The sequence below is a fragment of the Cherax quadricarinatus genome, chromosome 91, assembly GCF_038502225.1.
Source record: "Cherax quadricarinatus isolate ZL_2023a chromosome 91, ASM3850222v1, whole genome shotgun sequence".
Classification (NCBI taxonomy): Eukaryota; Metazoa; Arthropoda; class Malacostraca; order Decapoda; family Parastacidae; genus Cherax; species Cherax quadricarinatus.
In genome coordinates, this window is record NC_091382.1 from 8856613 (window position 1) to 8877872 (window position 21260).

General features: G+C 41.5%; 2 protein-coding genes across 2 annotated transcripts in view; one reads left to right on the top strand and one right to left on the bottom strand.

The window, feature by feature from the left end:
- LOC128704836 (uncharacterized) overlaps positions 1-7959 on the top strand; it is a 39688-nt gene extending 31729 nt beyond the window's left edge. Inside the window, exon 9 of the mRNA XM_070104372.1 lies at positions 6529-7959. Within this exon, the coding sequence (XP_069960473.1) occupies positions 6529-6638 (110 nt within the window). The 3' untranslated portion in view covers positions 6639-7959. The remainder of the gene's footprint in view (positions 1-6528) is intronic.
- The window catches only part of LOC138855363 (uncharacterized), a gene marked incomplete at its 3' end in the record, with an annotated part of 151521 nt that overhangs the window by 129804 nt on the left and 457 nt on the right, over positions 1-21260 (bottom strand). Inside the window, exon 2 of the mRNA XM_070104413.1 lies at positions 18848-19108. The remainder of the gene's footprint in view (positions 1-18847; positions 19109-21260) is intronic.

A 21260-nucleotide genomic window follows, 5' to 3' on the forward strand; every position in this document is an offset into this window, starting at 1 on the left:
GACACTCAGAAAAGTAGAAACGTGTAATGAAAAATAAATTATCTCTTAATTTGACTCTTATAGACATTTGTATTCGCAACTTTCCTGTACCTTGATTCACCGCTCCTGTACCTTGATTCACCGCTCCTGTACCTTGATTCACCGCTCCTGTGCCTTGATTCACTGCTCCTGTACCTTGATTCACCGCTCCTGTAGCTTGATTCACAGCTCCTGTAACTTGATTCACTGCTCCTGTACCTTGATTCACCACTCCTGTACCTTGATTCACCGCTCCTGTAGCTTGATTCACCGCTCCTGTACCTTGATTCACCGCTCCTGTAGCTTGATTCACCGCTCCTGTAGCTTGATTCACCGCTCCTTTACCTTGATTCACCGCTCCTGTACCTTGATTCACCGCTCCTGTGCCTTGATTCACTGCTCCTGTACCTTGATTCACTGCTCCTGTACCTTGATTCACCGCTCCTGTGCCTTGATTCACTGCTCCTGTACCTTGATTCACTGCTCCTGTACCTTGATTCACCGCTCCTGTACCTTGATTCACCGCTCCTGTACCTTGATTCACCGCTCCTGTACCTTGATTCACCGCTCCTGTACCTTGATTCACCGCTCCTGTGCCTTGATTCACTGCTCCTGTACCTTGATTCACCGCTCCTGTACCTTGATTCACTGCTCCTGTACCTTGATTCACTGCTCCTGTGCCTTGATTCACTGCTCCTGTACCTTGATTCACTGCTCCTGTACCTTGATTCACCGCTCCTGTGCCTTGATTCACTGCTCCTGTGCCTTGATTCACTGCTCCTGTGCCTTGATTCACCGCTCCTGTGCCTTGATTCACTGCTCCTGTGCCTTGATTCACCGCTCCTGTACCTTGATTCACCGCTCCTGTGCCTTGATTCACCGCTCCTGTGCCTTGATTCACTGCTCCTGTACCTTGATTCACCACTCCTGTACCTTGATTCACCGCTCCTGTAGCTTGATTCACCGCTCCTGTACCTTGATTCACCGCTCCTGTAGCTTGATTCACCGCTCCTGTAGCTTGATTCACCGCTCCTTTACCTTGATTCACCGCTCCTGTACCTTGATTCACCGCTCCTGTGCCTTGATTCACTGCTCCTGTACCTTGATTCACTGCTCCTGTACCTTGATTCACCGCTCCTGTGCCTTGATTCACTGCTCCTGTACCTTGATTCACTGCTCCTGTACCTTGATTCACCGCTCCTGTACCTTGATTCACCGCTCCTGTACCTTGATTCACCGCTCCTGTACCTTGATTCACCGCTCCTGTACCTTGATTCACCGCTCCTGTGCCTTGATTCACCGCTCCTGTGCCTTGATTCACCGCTCCTGTGCCTTGATTCACCGCTCCTGTGCCTTGATTCACTGCTCCTGTACCTTGATTCACCGCTCCTGTGCCTTGATTCACCGCTCCTGTACCTTGATTCACCGCTCCTGTGCCTTGATTCACCGCTCCTGTACCTTGATTCACCGCTCCTGTGCCTTGATTCACCGCTCCTGTACCTTGATTCACCGCTCCTGTGCCTTGATTCACTGCTCCTGTACCTTGATTCACCGCTCCTGTAGCTTGATTCACCGCTCCTGTAGCTTGATTCACCGCTCCTGTACCTTGATTCACCGCTCCTGTACCTTGATTCACCGCTCCTGTGCCTTGATTCACCGCTCCTGTATCTTGATTCACCGCTCCTGTAGCTTGATTCACCGCTCCTGTACCTTGATTCATCGCTCCTGTACCTTGATTCACCGCTCCTGTATCTTGATTCACCGCTCCTGTACCTTGATTCACCGCTCCTGTACCTTGATTCACCTTTCCTGTATCTTGATTCACTGCAATTGTAGTCTGATTCACCATATATGTAGCCTGATTCACCTTTCCTGATTCACCGCACTTGTAATCTGATTCACCTTTCCTGATTCACTCAATTTGTAATCTGATTCACCTTTCCTGATTCACCGCACTTGTAATCTGATTCACCTCACCTGTATCTTGATTCACCACACCTGTATTTTGATTCACCGCACCTGTATCTTGATTCACAGCACCTGCACCTTGATTCACCGCACATGTATCTTGATTCGCCGCACCTGTATCTTGATTCACCGCACATGTATCTCTATTCCTCTAAGAAAAAGGAGGAGTAGATGTAAAATAGAAAGAGACAGGCGCTCTCTTTACAGGCGACGGAAAAGAATAACAGAGCGGCTAAAAGAGGTCAATATATCTGAAATGCGTAGGGAGACACTGGTCAGAGAAATAGCAAACATCGAACTTAAGCTAAAGGAATCTTATAGGAGTCAGGAATCGCGGGAAGAACTAAAAGCCATAAATGAAATCGAAAGAAACCCAAAGTATTTCTTCTCCTATGCCAAATCAAAGTCGAGAACAACGTCCAGTATTGGGCCCTTACTTAAACAAGATGGGTCCTACACAGATGACAGCAAGGAAATGAGTGAGCTACTCAAGTGCCAATATGATTCAGTTTTTAGCAAGCCACTAACCAGACTGAGAGTCGAAGATCAAAATGAATTTTTTTATGAGAGAGCCACAGAATTTGGTTAACACAAGCCTATCTGATGTTATCCTGACGCCAAATGACTTCGAACAGGCGATAAATGACATGCCCATGCACTCTGCCCCAGGGCCAGACTCATGGAACTCTGTGTTCATCAAGAACTGCAAGAAGCCCCTATCACGAGCCTTTACCATCCTATGGAGAGGGAGCATGGACACGGGGGTCGTCCCACAGTTACTAAAAACAACAGACATAGCCCCACTCCACAAAGGGGGCAGTAAAGCAACAGCAAAGAACTACAGACCGATAGCACTAACATCCCATATCATAAAAATCTTTGAAAGAGTCCTAAGAAGCAAGATCACCACCCATCTAGAAACCCATCAGTTACACAACCCAGGGCAACATGGGTTTAGAACAGGTCGCTCCTGTCCGTCTCAACTATTGGATCACTACGACAAGGTCCTAGATGCACTAGAAGACAAAAAGAATGCAGATGTAATATATACAGACTTTGCAAAAGCCTTCGACAAGTGTGACCATGGCGTAATAGAGCACAAAATGCGTGCTAAAGGAATAACAGGAAAAGTCGGTCGATGGATCTATAATTTCCTCACTAACAGAACACAGAGAGTAGTAGTCAACAGAGTAAAGTCTGAGGCAGCTACGGTGAAAAGCTCTGTTCCACAAGGCACAGTATTCGCTCCCATCTTGTTCCTCATCCTCATATCTGACATAGACAAGGATGTCAGCCACAGCACCGTGTCTTCCTTTGCAGATGACACCCGAATCTGCATGACAGTGTCTTCCATTGCAGACACTGCAAGGCTCCAGGCGGACATCAACCAAATCTTTCAGTGGGCTGCAGAAAACAATATGAAGTTCAACGATGAGAAATTTCAATTACTCAGATATGGTAAACACGAGGAAATTAAATCTTCATCAGAGTACAAAACAAATTCTGGCCACAAAATAGAGCGAAACACCAACGTCAAAGACCTGAGAGTGATCATGTCGGAGGATCTCACCTTCAAGGACCATAACATTGTATCGATCGCATCTGCTAGAAAAATGACAGGATGGATAATGAGAACCTTCAAAACGAGGGATGCCAAGCCCATGATGACACTCTTCAGGTCACTTGTTCTATCTAGGCTGGAATATTGCTGCACACTAACAGCACCTTTCAAGGCAGGTGAAATTGCTGACCTAGAAAATGTACAGAGAACCTTCACGGCGCACATAACGGAGATAAAACATCTCAATTACTGGGAGCGCTTGAGGTTCCTGAACCTGTATTCCCTGGAACGCAGGCGGGAGAGATACATGATTATATACACCTGGAAAATCCTAGAGGGACTAGTACCGAACTTGCACACGAAAATCACCCACTACGAAAGCAAAAGACTTGGCAGACGATGCAACATCCCCCCAATGAAAAGCAGGGGTGTCACTAGCACGTTAAGAGACCATACAATAAGTGTCAGGGGCCCGAGACTGTTCAACTGCCTCCCAGCATACATAAGGAGGATTACCAACAGACCCGTGGCAGTCTTCAAGCTGGCACTGGACAAGCACCTAAAGTCGGTTCCTGATCAGCCGGGCTGTGGCTCGTACGTTGGTTTGCGTGCAGCCAGCAGTAACAGCCTGGTTGATCAGGCTCTGATCCACCAGGAGGCCTGGTCACAGACCGGGCCGCGGGGGCGTTGACCCCCGGAACTCTCTCCAGGTAAACTCCAGGTAATTCACTGCACCTGTATCTCGATTCACCGCACCTGTATCTTGATTCACCTCACCTGTATCTTGATTCACCGTACCTGTATCTTGATTCACCGCACCTGTATCTTGATTCACCGCACCTGTATCTTGATTCACCGCACCTGTATCTTGATTCACCTCACCTGCATCTTGATTCACCGTACCTGTATCTTGATTCACCGCACCTGTATCTTGATTCACCGCACCTGTATCTTGATTCACCGTACCTGTATCTTGATTCACCGTACCTGTATCTTGATTCACCGCACCTGTATCTTGATTCACCGTACCTGTATCTTGATTCACCGCACCTGTATCTTGATTCACCTCACCTGCATCTTGATTCACCGCACCTGTATCTTGATTCACCGCACCTGCAGTACGACTAACTACACCTGTTCTTTTATGCAAATTATGTGCCGTATGTTAAACTCCACCTCGCATCAGCCAGCAGGCATAGTTCAGTGTTCACTTTGTTGTAATCTGAACAAGTGAAAAATAACCATACCACGGGCGGGATTGAACCCGCGGTCAGAGAGTCTAAAAACTCCAAACCGCGGGTTCAATCCCGCCCGTGGTATGGTTTGTTTGCAATCGTGTCATTACGATTTCGTGAGTCACGTGAACAAGTGAAACCAAACCATCAATAATATGTAAAGCAAATTTCGACACCAATGTAAAGTGGCAACTCTGAGAATGAACTGTATAAATATGTGTCTGTGTTAGAGTTGAGAAGGACCTGCCAAGGATGGGCCAGTTACCCTTCTACGTAGTTATTTTTTTTTTTACGTGGATGAGAATAGTTAGCTACTATTCGGGAAAAGTATTCAAGGAAACGTTTCGCCACGAGATGCTTCGTGGCGAAACGTCCTGAATTGGATATATGGGTCATTATTCATAATTCGTTGGTATCATAACACAAACACTAGGATATTTTATCGGCAACGTTTCGGTCCTGGGACATAGGAGTGACCAAAGTCACAGGAGCGAAACGTTTGAAGTAAATTTTTTTTATTTTGTCTGTTTCGCCAATAACTTATCGGATTAAATAGCATTTTCTCCATACCATTCACCATACCATGTTCTTCAGTAAACACCATACCATGCTCTTAAATACCATACCATGTTCTTAAATACCATACCATGTCTTAAATACCATACCATGCTCTTAAATACCATACCATGTCTTAAATACCATACCATGCTCTTAAATACCATACCATGCTCTTAAATACCATACCATGCTCTTAAATACCATACCATGTTCTTAAATACCATACCATGTTCTTAAATACCATACCATGCTCTTAAATACCATACCATGTTCTTAAATACCATACCATGCTCTTAAATACCATACCATGTTCTTAAATACCATACCATGCTCTTAAATACCATACCATGTCTTAAATACCATACCATGTTCTTAAATACCATACCATGTTCTTAAGTAAACACCATACCATGTTCTTAAATACCATACCATGTTCTTAAATACCATACCATGTTCTTAAATACCATACCATGTTCTTAAATACCATACCATGTTCTTAAGTAAATATACCATGTTCTTAAGTAAATATACCATGTTCTTAAGTAAATACCATACCATGTTCTTAAGTAAATATCATACCATGTTCTTAAGTAAATATACCATGTTCTTAAGTAAATATACCATGTTCTTAAGTAAATATACCATGTTCTTAAGTAAATATACCATGTTCTTAAGTAAATATACCATGTTTTTAAGCAAATATCATACCATGTTCTTAAGTAAATACCATACCATGTTCTTAAGTAAATACCATACCATGTTCTTAAGTAAATACCATACCATGTTCTTAAATAAATATCATACCATGTTCTTAAATATCATACCATGTTCTTAAATACCATACCATGTTCTTAAATATCATACCATGTTCTTAAATATCATACCATGTTCTTAAATATCATACCATGTTCTTAAATATCATACCATGTTCTTAAATACCATACCATGTTCTTAAGTAAATACCATACCATGTTCTTAAATATCATACCATGTTCTTATCTTAAGTTATGCATGAATGGCATACAATACTGATGAAGAATTATACACACATGCAACATCTGTGTATCTTTATTTGTAGACGTTTCGCCCTCCAGCTTTGTCAATACATATTATAGACAACCAGATGTTGCACATGTGTCTAATTCATCATCTTATGTTAACCACAAGTCATTTCCTACACTTTGCCAGGTACTTTTCACCCTTTCCTACTGTACGTGAGGACGGATGGCACCGAGGACATGGACATGAATAATCGAGGCTTCAGCCTGAACTACGTACAGACAGACATTTGCGAATAGATGGTTAATTGGACTTAAAGCCTATATGGACTACACGAGGCTGCCTGCTCATCACCTGGCTAGAATGAGTCAACAATCAAAATTCTCCATGGAGAAGTGAAACAGAATTCTTCCTCCGTAAGCCATGAGTATCGTAAGAGGCGACTAAAATGCCGAGAGCAAGAGGCTAGTAACCCCTTCTCCTGTATACATTACTAAATTTAAAAAGAGAAACTTTCGTTTTTCTTTATAGGTCACCTTGCCTCGGTGGGATGCGGCCTAGTCGTTAAAGAAGAAAAAAACTAGTATACCTGGAGAGGGTTTCGGGGGTCAACGCCCCGCGGCTCGGTCTGGGACCAGGCCTCGTGGTGGATCAGGGTCTGATCAACCAGGCTGTTACTGCTGTAAATGTTACTATTTTATTGATTAGGAATTCTTGGTAGTCATGTACGACTATGTTACAGTATCATTGCAGTTATAGTTCCCACTTAACATTATTTTATCACCCCTTACTACCTGTTAGACGCATTAGAGTTGCAAATTCTCTATGCATTGCCTGATATGACTTGTATCTAGACTGTAGTACAGTGGTAGAGTATATAGATAGTATGTAAATAAGACACAATATGGTGTATGTTCGTGAAGACTTATTCACCAGAGTCTTGATCAGTTGCTAAAGTAACGTAAATTACTCAATTTTATTTCTGTAAAATTGATTTACAGAAAATGTGTTTGTATTAATACAGTTTACAGAGTCCCTGGTTATGCAGAAATGTTTCGTGGTGAACGATATATTAATATTATTATTATTAAAGATTCGCCGGTATTCTCCCGGCCCGGGCCTTTTCCAAGTGGTGGCCCGGCCTTGGCTCCCTCTTTAGGGAGTGTCTGAGACCTAAGTCTCCCATGGGAGGAGGCACAAGTACCTCCTCATCTTTGGGACCAACTGTCCCCTGGCCTAGCCACAAGCTAGGCCTCTCTGGTCTGCCATCCCCGCCCCAAGGGGGCAAATGGGAATGACAGTCTTGTGAGCTACAAGCTCGGGCTCAGGCACCTACCCTACCCTAGAAGGGCTGGGCATGGTGTCGATGAACGACATAACTTCATGATAAAATACGTGTCTTGAAAATACAATTTAACAACTCTTGTTATTTTACTAAGCTAGCCTATTAATTTCTAACAATTAGCTATTATTTTAGTAATATGACCCTTCTTAGTTTATGCTAAGTAATTTATATTATGTATGATAACTGTATTTACATGTACCTGTTCCTAAATAAACTTATTGGATCATCCATCAAGTTTTGAGGAGTCATTCACTCGTTATTTAGAGAATTGTATTTCTGCGGTTGGGTAACTAAAGAAATCCTTAATCTTGCTGCTTCACTGTGATTCCTTTTAGATTTTAATTCGATATGACACATGGGTTCACGATCCCAATAAACACCATTTGATCGTATATCTTTACAATATGGTCTGGAATTCTCCTTTATAATGATGATGATGATGATGATAATAATAATAATAATAATTATTATTATTATTATTATTATTATTATTATTATTATTATTATTATTATTTCTACATGTACAAGGCATACAAACCATCGCTGACATCAGTGACATATTACTACATAAAAAGCCGCTTGCTATGCTGAGCATTTCGTGCAAATTAGGTCAATTTTGTCCCAGGATGCGACCCACACCAGTTCACTAACACCCAGGTACATATTTTACTGATTGGTGAAGTTGAACAACAGGTGTAAGGAAACACACCCAATGTTTCCACCCTTGTCGAGAATCGAACCCGGAACCCCCAGCGTGTGAAGCGAGAGCTTCACCACCAGGCCACGGGCCACTTTATTTTCTGAAACCTGTTGTATGTATACCTAACAAGGTTATAATACCTGATCTTGTTACTCTAATGTAAAGAGTATCATGTTGATTCTAGGTTAAAAATGATTCTAGGTTGGTTAATGGGGTTCAAAGCCTACCGATTGTATGACGATCGTGAAAGAGGCTGCATGTCACCTGCTCACCTCCAGATTAGAACAATGAATCCCTTAGGTTAGGTTAGGTAAGGTTCGTTAGGAAACAGGACAAATGTTTCCTGACGCGGGTCTTAGTCAGATGATGACCCGCCTTTGGAGCTTTTGGTCATCTGACCGAGACCTTCCGCTGGCTTACCGGTCCACCCCTTTAAAAATTATGGTCATTTATAACCAGTCTGTAATGTATAGTTAATGAATCCCTTAAAAGGGATTAAAGAGAACTCTCAGTGTATATACACCGACAGGCTTTCTTGCGGTGTATATGTCGTCTCGAGATCCTATTAGACTGTAAGCGATATTGTATTACCCTAGGTATCATTAACATCCACACACGATAACCTTCAGTAACTTCAGCAACAAACAAAGCACAAACTAGGATCATGATGATGTCACTAACAAATAAATTACAGCCACAAAAAAAAAGCTTTATTACTAGCTAACTCAGCTTACACATCAAGGTCCTTAGTTCGATCCCCGGTACGGGTGAAAACATCAGGACGCGTTTCCTTAAGATATCTACTGTCTATGTCCACCCATCAGCAAAATAGGTATCTGGGTGTTAGTGGACTGGTGTGGGTCGCATCCTGGGACAAAATTGACCTAATCTGCGGGAAATGCTCTGCATAACAAGCGGTTTTCTATATAGTAGTATGTCACTGATGTCAGCTATGGTCTGTATACCTTGTACATGTACTTGTAGATTAGATTATTATTATTATTATTATTATTATTATTATTATTATTATTATTTATCACAAAGAACTTCAGTGACTTCGAGGAGCTTCACTGATGTCAGACTTTAAGAATGTCAGTGACGACTTCACTAAGGATCTTCGATGACGTCAACCAAGGCAGCAAACTTTTCAGTGAAGACAACGTGAGAGGTGCCAAGAACACAGTGCCAAGTGCCAAGCAATGGAGGGAATGAATAGTTCTCGCGGACATGACATGAAATTAGTTGAAAAATGTCTCTCTGAGACGCAGTTTTAGGCTGACTACTTAATCACACATTTAATTTTATATATACCACATGCTGACTAGAAAAGAAAAAAAATATGGTAAGCCAGCTGAAGGCTTCGGTCAGATGACCAAAAACTCCAGTAGCAGGTCAGCATATGACTAAAACCCGCGTCAGGAAACACTTCTCCTGTTTCCTGACGAACCTTACCTAACCTAAGGAAGAGAGTCAGTAGCAGAGCTGACACACTGCCTGATTTACACTCGTCTTGAGAACAATTGAAATCAATTCATTCTCACACTCCTAATTTGAAAATTAATAAGCCTACTCAAGGTGGTTAATTATCAAATTATCATTTGTAATAATAATAGGAAAACGATTTAATTGATGTTAATTAAATTACGCAAAATTTAATTCTATAACCTTCAAATAATGTAACCTGAATAGCTATACCCAAAACAGCATATGTTAATGCCAAGTAATTGGTTTAAAATGAGTAGCAGCAGAGGCTAATGACAACATACAAAACAGACATGTTTACACCATGATGGTGGTCTAACATGTGCTGTACCTGGCCTCTTATCAGGTAGCCAAACCCGTGTTAAGCATGGCCTGTTGTCCGCCTATCAATACTGAGCTTTTCTGCACGTAGCCAAACCATACAGTGTCGGCTAAGACAGGAAGACCTAGTTTCTCGACGTCCCTATAGCCAAGGTCAACTGTCCACCCCTGCTTCAATTATCTTTACTTCCTCTGTGGAAGTCACCATTGTTTCAACTATATTTACTTCTTCTGTGGGTCACCATTGTTTCAACTATATTTACTTCTTCTGTGGGTCACCATTGTTTCAACTATATTTACTTCTTCTGTGGAAGTCACCATTGTTTCAACTATATTTACTTCTTCTGTGGAAGTCACCATTGTTTCAACTATATTTACTTCTTCTGTGGGTCACCATTGTTTCAACTATATTTACTTCTTCTGTGGAAGTCACCATTGTTTCAACTATATTTACTTCTTCTGTGGAAATCACCATTGTTTCAACTATGCTTCAACCATCATTACTTCCTCTGTGGAAGCCATATTTACTTCTTCTGCACCATTCAACTATCATTACTTCCTCTGTGGAAGCCACCATTGCTTCAACTATCATTACTTCCTCTGTGGAAGCCACCATTGCTTCAACTATCATTACTTCCTCTGTGGAAGCCACCATTGCTTCAACTATCATTACTTCCTCTGTGGAAGTCACCATTGCTTCACCTATCTTTACTTCCTCTGTGAAAACCACTCAATACTTCAACTATCTTGACTTCATCCACTTAAATGCTATAACCTAATTAATCCGGTGACGGGATGATGCCTCATGTGTCTTACTGAGGTATTTGAGTGAGAGAGGAGAGACCTTGACAGAGACAATGACAACAATTAGAGTAACTAAAAATAAGATCAGCCACATATGTGCTTTCCTGTGATTAGTGACCTCTTAAGTTACTTAAAATTAAACCTCTCAAGCGAATAATATGCATTGATCTAAAGGAACATAAGCAGACGGCTTACTCAAACACATTATCAGGATTTCCATGAACTATAGGAAACACCGTAATCTACAGTCGACTGAATCAACATGAAGCAATGAACAGCATCCATGAGAGGTGTTTTTACCCAGTGGGAGGCCACCAGTGTTGGCTGGCTTCCTCCCAAGTGTGACAGTAAGGCTGATGCTGCTGCTCGTTGAGTTTATTTATGATTGGGGCGAGGCTATCTGGGCCAGAAAAATAATCACTCCATGGACGCCACGTAAATTTGCCTGTTTGTTTGTCTCTGGTGTATAACAATTTATTTGTTTGCACCACCATGTATCATCCCTCCAGCAATTAGTATTAGTCTCTTATCAATATATTAGTAGTGTCCGGGGATTATCTTCATTCTGTTTGCTTAAAACAAATTGCATATGTTATTGTTGCATCTTCTGCCTCTCAGTTTCATTCCTCTCTTTGGAAGTTACGAGATCATTAATACCTTATTAAATGGTTCATGTTTGTGATAAAAACTTTCAATGTCTTAAAGGTTTGAATGACATCTCATAGTCGCCATTTTCTAGGAGGAAAAAGGTTGACTGCTTTGAGTCTTTCTTCATCTGAGACAGACCTGTGAGGTCCGTCTCAGATCCAACCTATCCAACATTCTCCACCTGACTCTCCACCCTATAAACACTCACGTACCTTTCACCCAGGTAGATCTGTTTCTGACCTGATAAAGCCCACTGTGTGGGCGAAACTTGCATTTGTGGTCACAGTGGTGCTAACCTTCCTATGGTGTAGAAATATACCTAGTTGGATGAATTTTATTGTGGCTAGCTGGTCCAGTGACTAACGCGACGGTCTGGAGTTTTGAGACTCTCTGATCGCTGGTTCTAACCCCACCCACGATATGGTTTGTTTGCAATCGTGTCATTACGATTTCGTGAGTCACTTCAACTGTGTTTATTTTTCCATTGTGTCGGTATTATATACAATTAATCTCCACCGTGATGGTACGAGGTTGGTAGTGATTCTCCGTTTCCTTTCCACCATACATTTGTCCTATGTGTAATTTGGAGATCAGAACTGAACGGCATATTTAAGTTGCGGTCTAATAAGTTTATGATTAACAGCCAATATGATGTCTAGTGTTTCGTGCTCGAAGTTTTTAGTTATGAAGCCTAGAATTCCGTTAGTGTTGCTACTCGCAAATAGACTAATTTGGATTATTATTATTATTATTATTATTATTATTATTATTATTATTATTATTACTATTATTATTATTATTATTATTATTATTATTATTATTATTATTATTATTATTATGGGGAGCGTTAAACCCGATGGAAGGTATTCAGGCTCAATTTAGGGAACAGATCAAATTCCCTAGATCAAGAGCCCCTCATCAGCGTCAAGGAACCTCCCTTGTGGGTCCTTAGATCAGGAGCCCCTCACCAGCCTCAAAGAACCTCCCTTGAGGGTACCTAGATCAAGAGCCCCTCACTAGCGTCAAGGAACCTCCCTTGAGGGGAGATTAATTTGGAACTTTGAATGTCCTTGCTAATGATTGTTCTAGAGTATTATTCCAAGGCTGAGGGACTGATTACTTCATCTTTTGCATATAGTTCCACTGTCTTTTAGTTATGTCCTAGAATTTGTATTGATAAAGCCACCGGATGGCGAAACGTCTACAATAAAGATAACCAGATGTTGCACATGTGTCTTAACTTTCATCTTGTCGGTATTGTATACCTTTCTTGCACTACCAAACATTCTTGGCGGTCCCTTACACGTCCGTCTCGGATCTAACCTGCCCACCATTCTCCACCTGACTCTCCACCCTATAAATACTCACGAGTTATTCACCCAGGTAGATCTGTTTGTGACTTGATAAAGCCCACTATATGGGCGAAACGTTGTCAATAAATCACATTATCCTGTTTTTGTGTTTATTTTTCCATTTTTCATCTCAGATCCTACTCAATATCTCAGGTCCTGATCATATTGTTAGTCAAAAATGTGCATTCATTTTCACTGTCAATCAATGAAGGTGTGACGAAAATGAATTTGAAAACCAGCAAGTATATATATATATCTATCTATATATATATATATATATATATATATATATATATATATATATATATATATATATATATATATATATATATATATATATATATATATATATATATATATATATATATATATATATATATATATATATATATATATATATATATATATACAGTTAAGAATGAGTCACTTGTGTAACATTTGGGAATCTTTATTGAGGAAACGTTTCTCCAGCCAGTAGCTTCATCAGTCCAATACAGAGAATGAAAGAGGAAGATGAGGAGTCTGAGGCAATCAGTCCCCCAGCCTGGAGTTGATGTGTTCAGTCTATCAGTTTTTAGAAATCAATGAACGGTTACCGTGTCGAAGACCTGGAAATCCAGATATACTGCGTCTGTTGGGACTGTCATCCCACTTTCTGTAAAAACTAATGGAACAATACGAGCAGTTTAGTAAGGCACGATCTTGTGTTTCGGAATCCGTGTTGATTTCCGGATGCCATCTCACGCTAGTTTATGACATATCAAGTCGAAACGTGCTATAATGGGTATATATGTGTTTGGGGATGAGAAACTGTAGCATTTATGGTGTAAACATTCTCTGCCTTAAACAGGTGTGGCCTTGCTAGACGGGTTGGCAGGGGCCAGATGCAGGAAACAGTGAATATAGACTCGGGCAATATAACAAAAATAATTGTCGTGGCGTAGTGAGTGTATATAAGTTATCTGAGCGACCCTGTCATTTCTGTATATATAAAAACTTCTACTTAATAACCCATATCTAGTTCTTAAAAGTAGTCTTTCAGCATTAGGATTAATCTGCCAGAAATGCACCGCATGCTAGTGGCTTTCTCTGCCTAACAATATTTTATTAAGTGTAAAATATATTTATAGATGGGGTTGTGTGAGAAGTGAATGCTCGGGTGTTGGATAGAGGTGTGGGATTAAGAGATAAAGAATCTAACACAAAGTGGGAGTTGATAAGACGCATGTTCCACAGTTAGATACCTCTGAACCATTTATCTACAGAGTTAGCATAAGCAGTAGAGATGTGAAGACGTAGTCAGTCCACCAACCTTGAAGATGCAGCTTTGAGATGGGCAGTCCCTCAGCCTGGAGGAGTTTCCTTCCATGGTCAGAAGAAATGTGAAGTTTGAAGCGACAGAATGGAGACTTATATACTGTCAGGTGAGGTGTAGTCCGCTAGTAAAACATTGTAATTACTGAGATATTGTTGTGCTGCAGTGTCAGACACGTTATCCATGGCAGCAAACAGGGGGAATGTCTGAGAGTATAGTTATACCAGCACTCTTACATGGGTGTGAAACATGGGTTGTGAATGTTGCAACAACAAGGCTGGAGGCAGTGGAGTTATCGTGTCTGTGAATATAATGTGAATATAATGCAGAGAATCTGTAGCTTGGAGACCAGGAGGTGGTGCAAGGTTTGTAAAAGTATTATCCAGAGGAATGAGGAGGGGTTGTTGAGGAGGTTCGGATATTTAAAGAGGATGGAACAAAATGGAAGGAAGGCAGGGTAGGGGTCTGCCTATGAAAGGTTCGTGGGAGGGGGGTAAAGGAGGTTTTGTGTGACAGGGGCTTGAACTTCTAGCAAGCATGCGTGGGCGTGTTACATAGGAGCGAATGGAGACGAATGGTTTTTATGACTTAACGTGCTGTTAGTGTAAGCAAAGAAACCAGTTAGCCGCACTCGAGTCCTGGAGATGAGAAGTACAGTGTCTGCACTCTGAAAGAAGGGTGTTAATGTTGCAGTTTTTTAATTGTAGTGTAAGGGTACCTCTGGCAAGACAGTAGTGGGGTGAATGATGATAAAAGTGTTCTTTTTCGGGTCACCCTGCCTTGGTAGGAGACGGCCAGTGTGTTAATAAATAATAGATGTAAATTTTATTATCTGTATATTGGAAGTTGAGCGTTGCTTTTTAAGCCAAGATCGCAAGTTTTACATATTCGGCACGACATACACACACACACACACACACACACACACACACACACACACACACACACACACACACACACACACACACACACACACACACACACACACACACACACACACACATATATATATATATATATATATATATATATATATACATATACATTTATAAATTATATATATATATATATATATATATATATATATATATATGTCGTGCCGAATAGGCAGAACTTGCAATCTTGGCTTAAATAGCAACGCTCATCTTGCCATATAGGACAAGTGAAAATTTGTGTATACAATAATTTCGCCAAAATCATTCTGAACCTAACGAAAAAAAATATATTTCATTGTGTTTGTTTAGTATTAAATTACTGTAAACAAATCTAAAATACATTGCACTTGTTATAATAAGGTTAGGTAAGTTTTCTATGTTCCTTTTGGTGCAAAATTATAAATTTTTACATCAACATTAATGAAAAAAATATATCTTTAAACGTATAAGAGAAAATTTTAGAAAGGACTTAATTTTAAATGAGTTCTTGCTAATTGACCAGTTTTACATATTCGGCACGACATATATATGTAATATATATTTTTGCGAATTGTTAAGCATTTCAAATCTCTTTCGTTGTCCACTGCGTGTGGCAGGATACGATGAAATAACTTTCAAAACGAGCTTGGTGCCCGGGGGTATGGGGAAACATCACTTAGCTTCGGCTAAGCGCCCACACTTATCTTGGGTCTAGTTTCGTGGTAAAGTACTATGAACTCTGATACAGAGTTGGCAGGTTCGAGTCCTGCTGTGGACGTAGAGACAATGTAAATAATTTCGCCTGTTTGCGAATTGTTAAATATATATATATATATATATATATATATATATATATATATATATATATATATATATATATATATATATATATATATATATATATATATATATATATATATATATATATATATATATATATATAGTGTGTGTATGGGAGGGTCAGTGGATATATACCAAGAAATGTATTTCTCTCAGCTTATATGTGCTGAGTGTGTTTCAATCCCTCTTTTAGGGATTAAAGTATGACCCTCGTGTAGTAGATAGGCTTTAAACCCCATTAACCAACCAACGCAGTACCCCAGTAGACGTATAATAATAATAATAATAATAATAATAATAATAATAATAATAATAATAATAATAATAATAATTATAATAATAATAATAATCTTTATTTACTACAAGTACATGTACAAGGTATACAGACCATAGCTGACATTAATGACATACTACTATATAGAAAGCCCTTTCTTATGCTGAACATTTCCCGCAAATTAGGTCAGTTTTGTCCCAGGATGCGACCCACATCAGTCCACTAACACTCAGGTACCTATTTTACCAATGAGTGAACATGGACAGCAGGTGTCCTAAGGAAACACTGACGTAAACATTAATTTACTTGTGATTTCAAGTACATTTTTAATTTTAACTGGTGTTTATTTGTGCAGTCACTTGTGGCTCTGGGGTTGAGTACAGGTCCATGGCCTTGCCTTTCTGCTGGCTGCTACTGGATTCACCCATGGCTGCCTTAGCCCTGCCATACCTATTCTTAAAACTATGTATGGAATGTCTCTATCGGTTTACGTGCGGCCAGCAGTAACAGGCTGGTTGATCAGGCCCTGATCCACCACGAGGCCTGGTCACAAACCGGACCACTAGGCTACGCTACTCTTTTGAAGATTATAGAATTATTTCTTACTCTATTCCTTAATAATATATAATACTGGTGTACACGAGATATTTTTCATAAAAACACCCATAATACACTCAACATTTCCCATATACAGTACATTTGAAAAATCAGTTTATAATATGCTAGGCTACACCACTTATTAAACTTCAAAGAATAATCTGTTACACTAATCCTGATTAATTATGTATCAACAGTTATTATTATATTTGTTGATGCATATGAGAGCTTTCAAAAACACCCATACATTCATCAGTTTCTGAATATTAGTCATTGTTTATATCAAAGCTGGGAATCAAAGTAACCATGGTACTAGGGGGAGAGAACACAACTTGGTAGTAGCCACAGTCAGTGGCCAGGCTTCAAACACCTTTTATTGTACAGCAATAAAGGAATGGAACAGACTTCCCGCACATGTCAAAGCCAGTCATAGCATGAACCAGTTCAAGAAGAGTGCCAAAAATTACCTAATGAATATAGCGACAGAAAGAGAGGAGAATGATTTTTTATATTTTAGCAAACACATGCAATCTTACCTTATTCCAGTATACCTCCTTTATAGTATAATAATAAGATATTATCTCCTTTATAGAATAATAATAAGATCTATCTTTGTAACGATAAGGCAAAAGAGCCCCAATGGAAATAAGTCACTGACTTTTTTGGGTAATTCTAGGTTCTAAACACATATGCTGCTATGTATGATAATCTATGTAACTGTATTTGTGTATACCTGAATAAACTTACATTATGATAGGCTGCTGCTCCACTTTTCTAAGTTTTTTTTTTCTTTCGCTGTATTCCTAATTATATATAACAATTATTATATTACACTAGCGTACATGAGATAGGATGATACACTCAGCACTTCCCATGTAGTTGAAAATTAATTCTTATTATTATAATGTGTCAGGGCTTCCACTATCTAGCACTAGAGGTAACACTCAGAGGCAGGAGAGAGTGATCATATACAACCAGCTGGGCACTAGAGGTACTACTCAAGAGGCAGGAGAAAGTGATCTTATACAACCAGCTGGGCACTAGAGGTACTACTCAAGAGGCAGAAGAGTGATCCTATACAACCAGCTGGGCACTAGAGGTACTACTCAAGAGGCAGGAGAGAGTGATCCTATACAACCAGCTGGGCACTAGAGGTAACACTCAGAGGCAGGAGAGAGTGATCCTATACAACCAGCTGGGCACTAGAGGTAACACTCAGAGGCAGGAGAGAGTGATCCTATACAACCAGCTGGGCACTAGAGGTGACACTCAGAGGCAGGAGAGAGTGATCCTATACAACCAGTTGGGCACTAGAGGTACTACTCAAGAGGCAGGAGAAAGTGATCCTATACAACCAGCTGGGCACTAGGGGTACCACTCAAGAGGAAGGAGAAAGTGATCCTATACAACCAGCTGGGCATTAGAGGTACCACTCAAGAGGCAGGAGAAAGTGACCTTATACAACCAGCTGGGCAGTAGAGGTAAAACTGAAGAGGCATGAGAGAGTGATCCTATACAACCAGCTGGGCACTAGAGGCAAAACTCAAGAGGCAGGAAAGAGTGATCCTATACAACCAGCTGGGCACTAGAGGTACCACTCAAGAGGCAGGAGAAAGTGATCCTATACAACCAGCTGGGCACTAGAGGTACCACTCAAGACGCAGGAGAAAGTGATCCTATACAACCAGCTGGGCACTAGAGGTACCACTCAAGACGCAGGAGAAAGTGATCCTATACAACCAGCTGGGCACTAGAGGTACCACTCAAGACGCAGGAGAAAGTGATCCTATACAACCAGCTGGGCACTAGAGGTACCACTCAAGACGCAGGAGAAAGTGATCCTATACAACCAGCTGGGCCAGGCACAAAAAACAAAGACAAACCATATCCACATACAGATGAACATTCAAACTTACAGTCGTAGCTGACAGTCGTGGTTGACAGTCGTAGTTGACAGTCGTAGCTGACAGTCGTAGATGAGTCGTGGTTCAGAGGAGTAGCTGAATCCTAGTGGTGTCTTCTGATAATGTACAATGTCGATAACACTTTTTTTCTCATGCTCTACTTATAATACAGTCCGGATTATGTGACTGATCCACGTTTTTTCTTATTATTGTTGTCATAACCAGGACCATATAATATTATCTGTAATTCACAGCTCACTTCGGCAGTACCAACTGCCGGAAAATTTACTTTTTATCTTTCTTATCCAAATCGCACATTAATTACTATATCACTACACTACGGCCATCACTGACCAGATATCTGCAAGTTTTTTTCTGATTAAGGTCACAACCTTGACCTGTTATTATCTGAGTATAGGGGTGTAGATGTTTCATTACCTTTGTAACTTGGCCATGATTGTGACCAGATCTACCTGGGTTGTGACCAGATCTACCTAGATTGTGACCAGATCTACCTGGGTTGTGACCAGATCTACCCGGATTGTGACCAGATCTACCTGGGTTGTGATCAGATCTACCTGGATTGTGATCAGATCTACCTGGATTGTGACCAGATCTACCTGGGTTGTAACCAGATCTACCTGGATTGTGATCAGATCTACCTGAATTGTGATCAGATCTGCCTGGGTTGTGATCGGATCTACCTGGATTGTGACCAGATCTACCTGGATTGTGATCAGATCTACCTGGGTTGTGATCAGATCTACCTGGGTTGTGACCAGATCTACCTGGATTGTGATCAGATCTATCTGGGTTGTAACCAGATCTACCTGGATTGTGATCAGATCTACCTGGATTGTGACCAGATCTACCTGGGTTGTGACCAGATCTACCTGGATTGTGACCAGATATACCTGGATTGTGATAAGATCTACCTGGGTTGTAACCAGATCTACCTGGATTGTGATCAGATTACCTGGATTGTGACCAGATCTACCTGGGTTGTGATCAGATCTACCTGGATTGTGATCAGATCTACCTGGGTTATGACCAGATCTACCTGGATTGTGACCAGATCTACCTGGATTGTGATCAGATCTACGTGGATTGTGACCAGATCTACCTGGGTTGTGACCAGATCTACCTGGATTGTGATCAGATCTACCTGGGTTGTAACCAGATCTACCTGAATTGTGATCAGATCTACCTGGATTGTGACCAGATCTACCTGGGTTGTGATCAGATCTACCTGGATTGTGATCACATCTACCTGGGTTATGACCAGATCTACCTGGATTGTGACCAGATCTACCTGGATTGTGACCAGACCTGGATTGTGACCAGATCTACCTGGATTATGACCAGATCTACCTGGACTGTGACCAGATCTACCTTTGTAACTAGTTCAGCCATCATAACTTTGGGTACAGTCCCTGGGCCCATTATGTACCTCTGTAATCTTTTGATTACCCCCCACAGGTTGAGTATGGAGTGACTACCACCCACAGGATGGGTAAGGGGTGACTACCACCCACAGGATGGGTATGGGGTGACTACCACCCACAGGATGGGTATGAGGTGACTACCACCCACAGGATGGGTATGGGGTTACTACCACCCACAGGATGGGTATGGGGTGACTACCACTCACAGGACGGGTATGAGGTGACTACCACCCACAGGATAGGTATGGGGTGACTACCACCCACAGGATAGGTATGGGGTGACTACCACCCACAGGACGGGTATGGGGTGACTACCACCCACAGGACGGGTATGGGGTGACTACCACCCACAGGATGGGTATGGGGTGACTACCACCCACAGGATGGGTATGGGGTGACTACCACCCACAGGATGGGTATGGGGTGACTACCACCCACAGGATGGGTATGGGGTGACTACCACCCACAGGATGGGTAAGGGGTGACTACCACCCACAGGATGGGTATGGGGTGACTACCACCCACAGGATGGGCATGGGGTGACTACCACCCACAGGATGGGTATGGGGTGACTACCACCCACAGGATGGGTAAGGGGTGACTACCACCCACAGGATGGGTATGGGGTGACTACCACCCACAGGATGGGCATGGGGTGACTACCACCCACAGGATGGGTATGGGGTGACTACCACCCACAGGATGGGAATGGGGTGACTACCACCCACAGGATAGGTATGGGGTGACTACCACCCACAGGACGGGTATGGGGTGACTACCACCCACAGGACGGGTATGGGGTGACTACCACCCACAGGATGGGTATGGGGTGACTACCACCCACAGGATGGGTATGGGGTGACTACCACCCACAGGATGGGTATGAGGTGACTACCACCCACAGGATGGGTATGGGGTGACTACCACCCACAGGATGGGTATGAGGTGACTACCACCCACAGGATGGGTATGGGGTTACT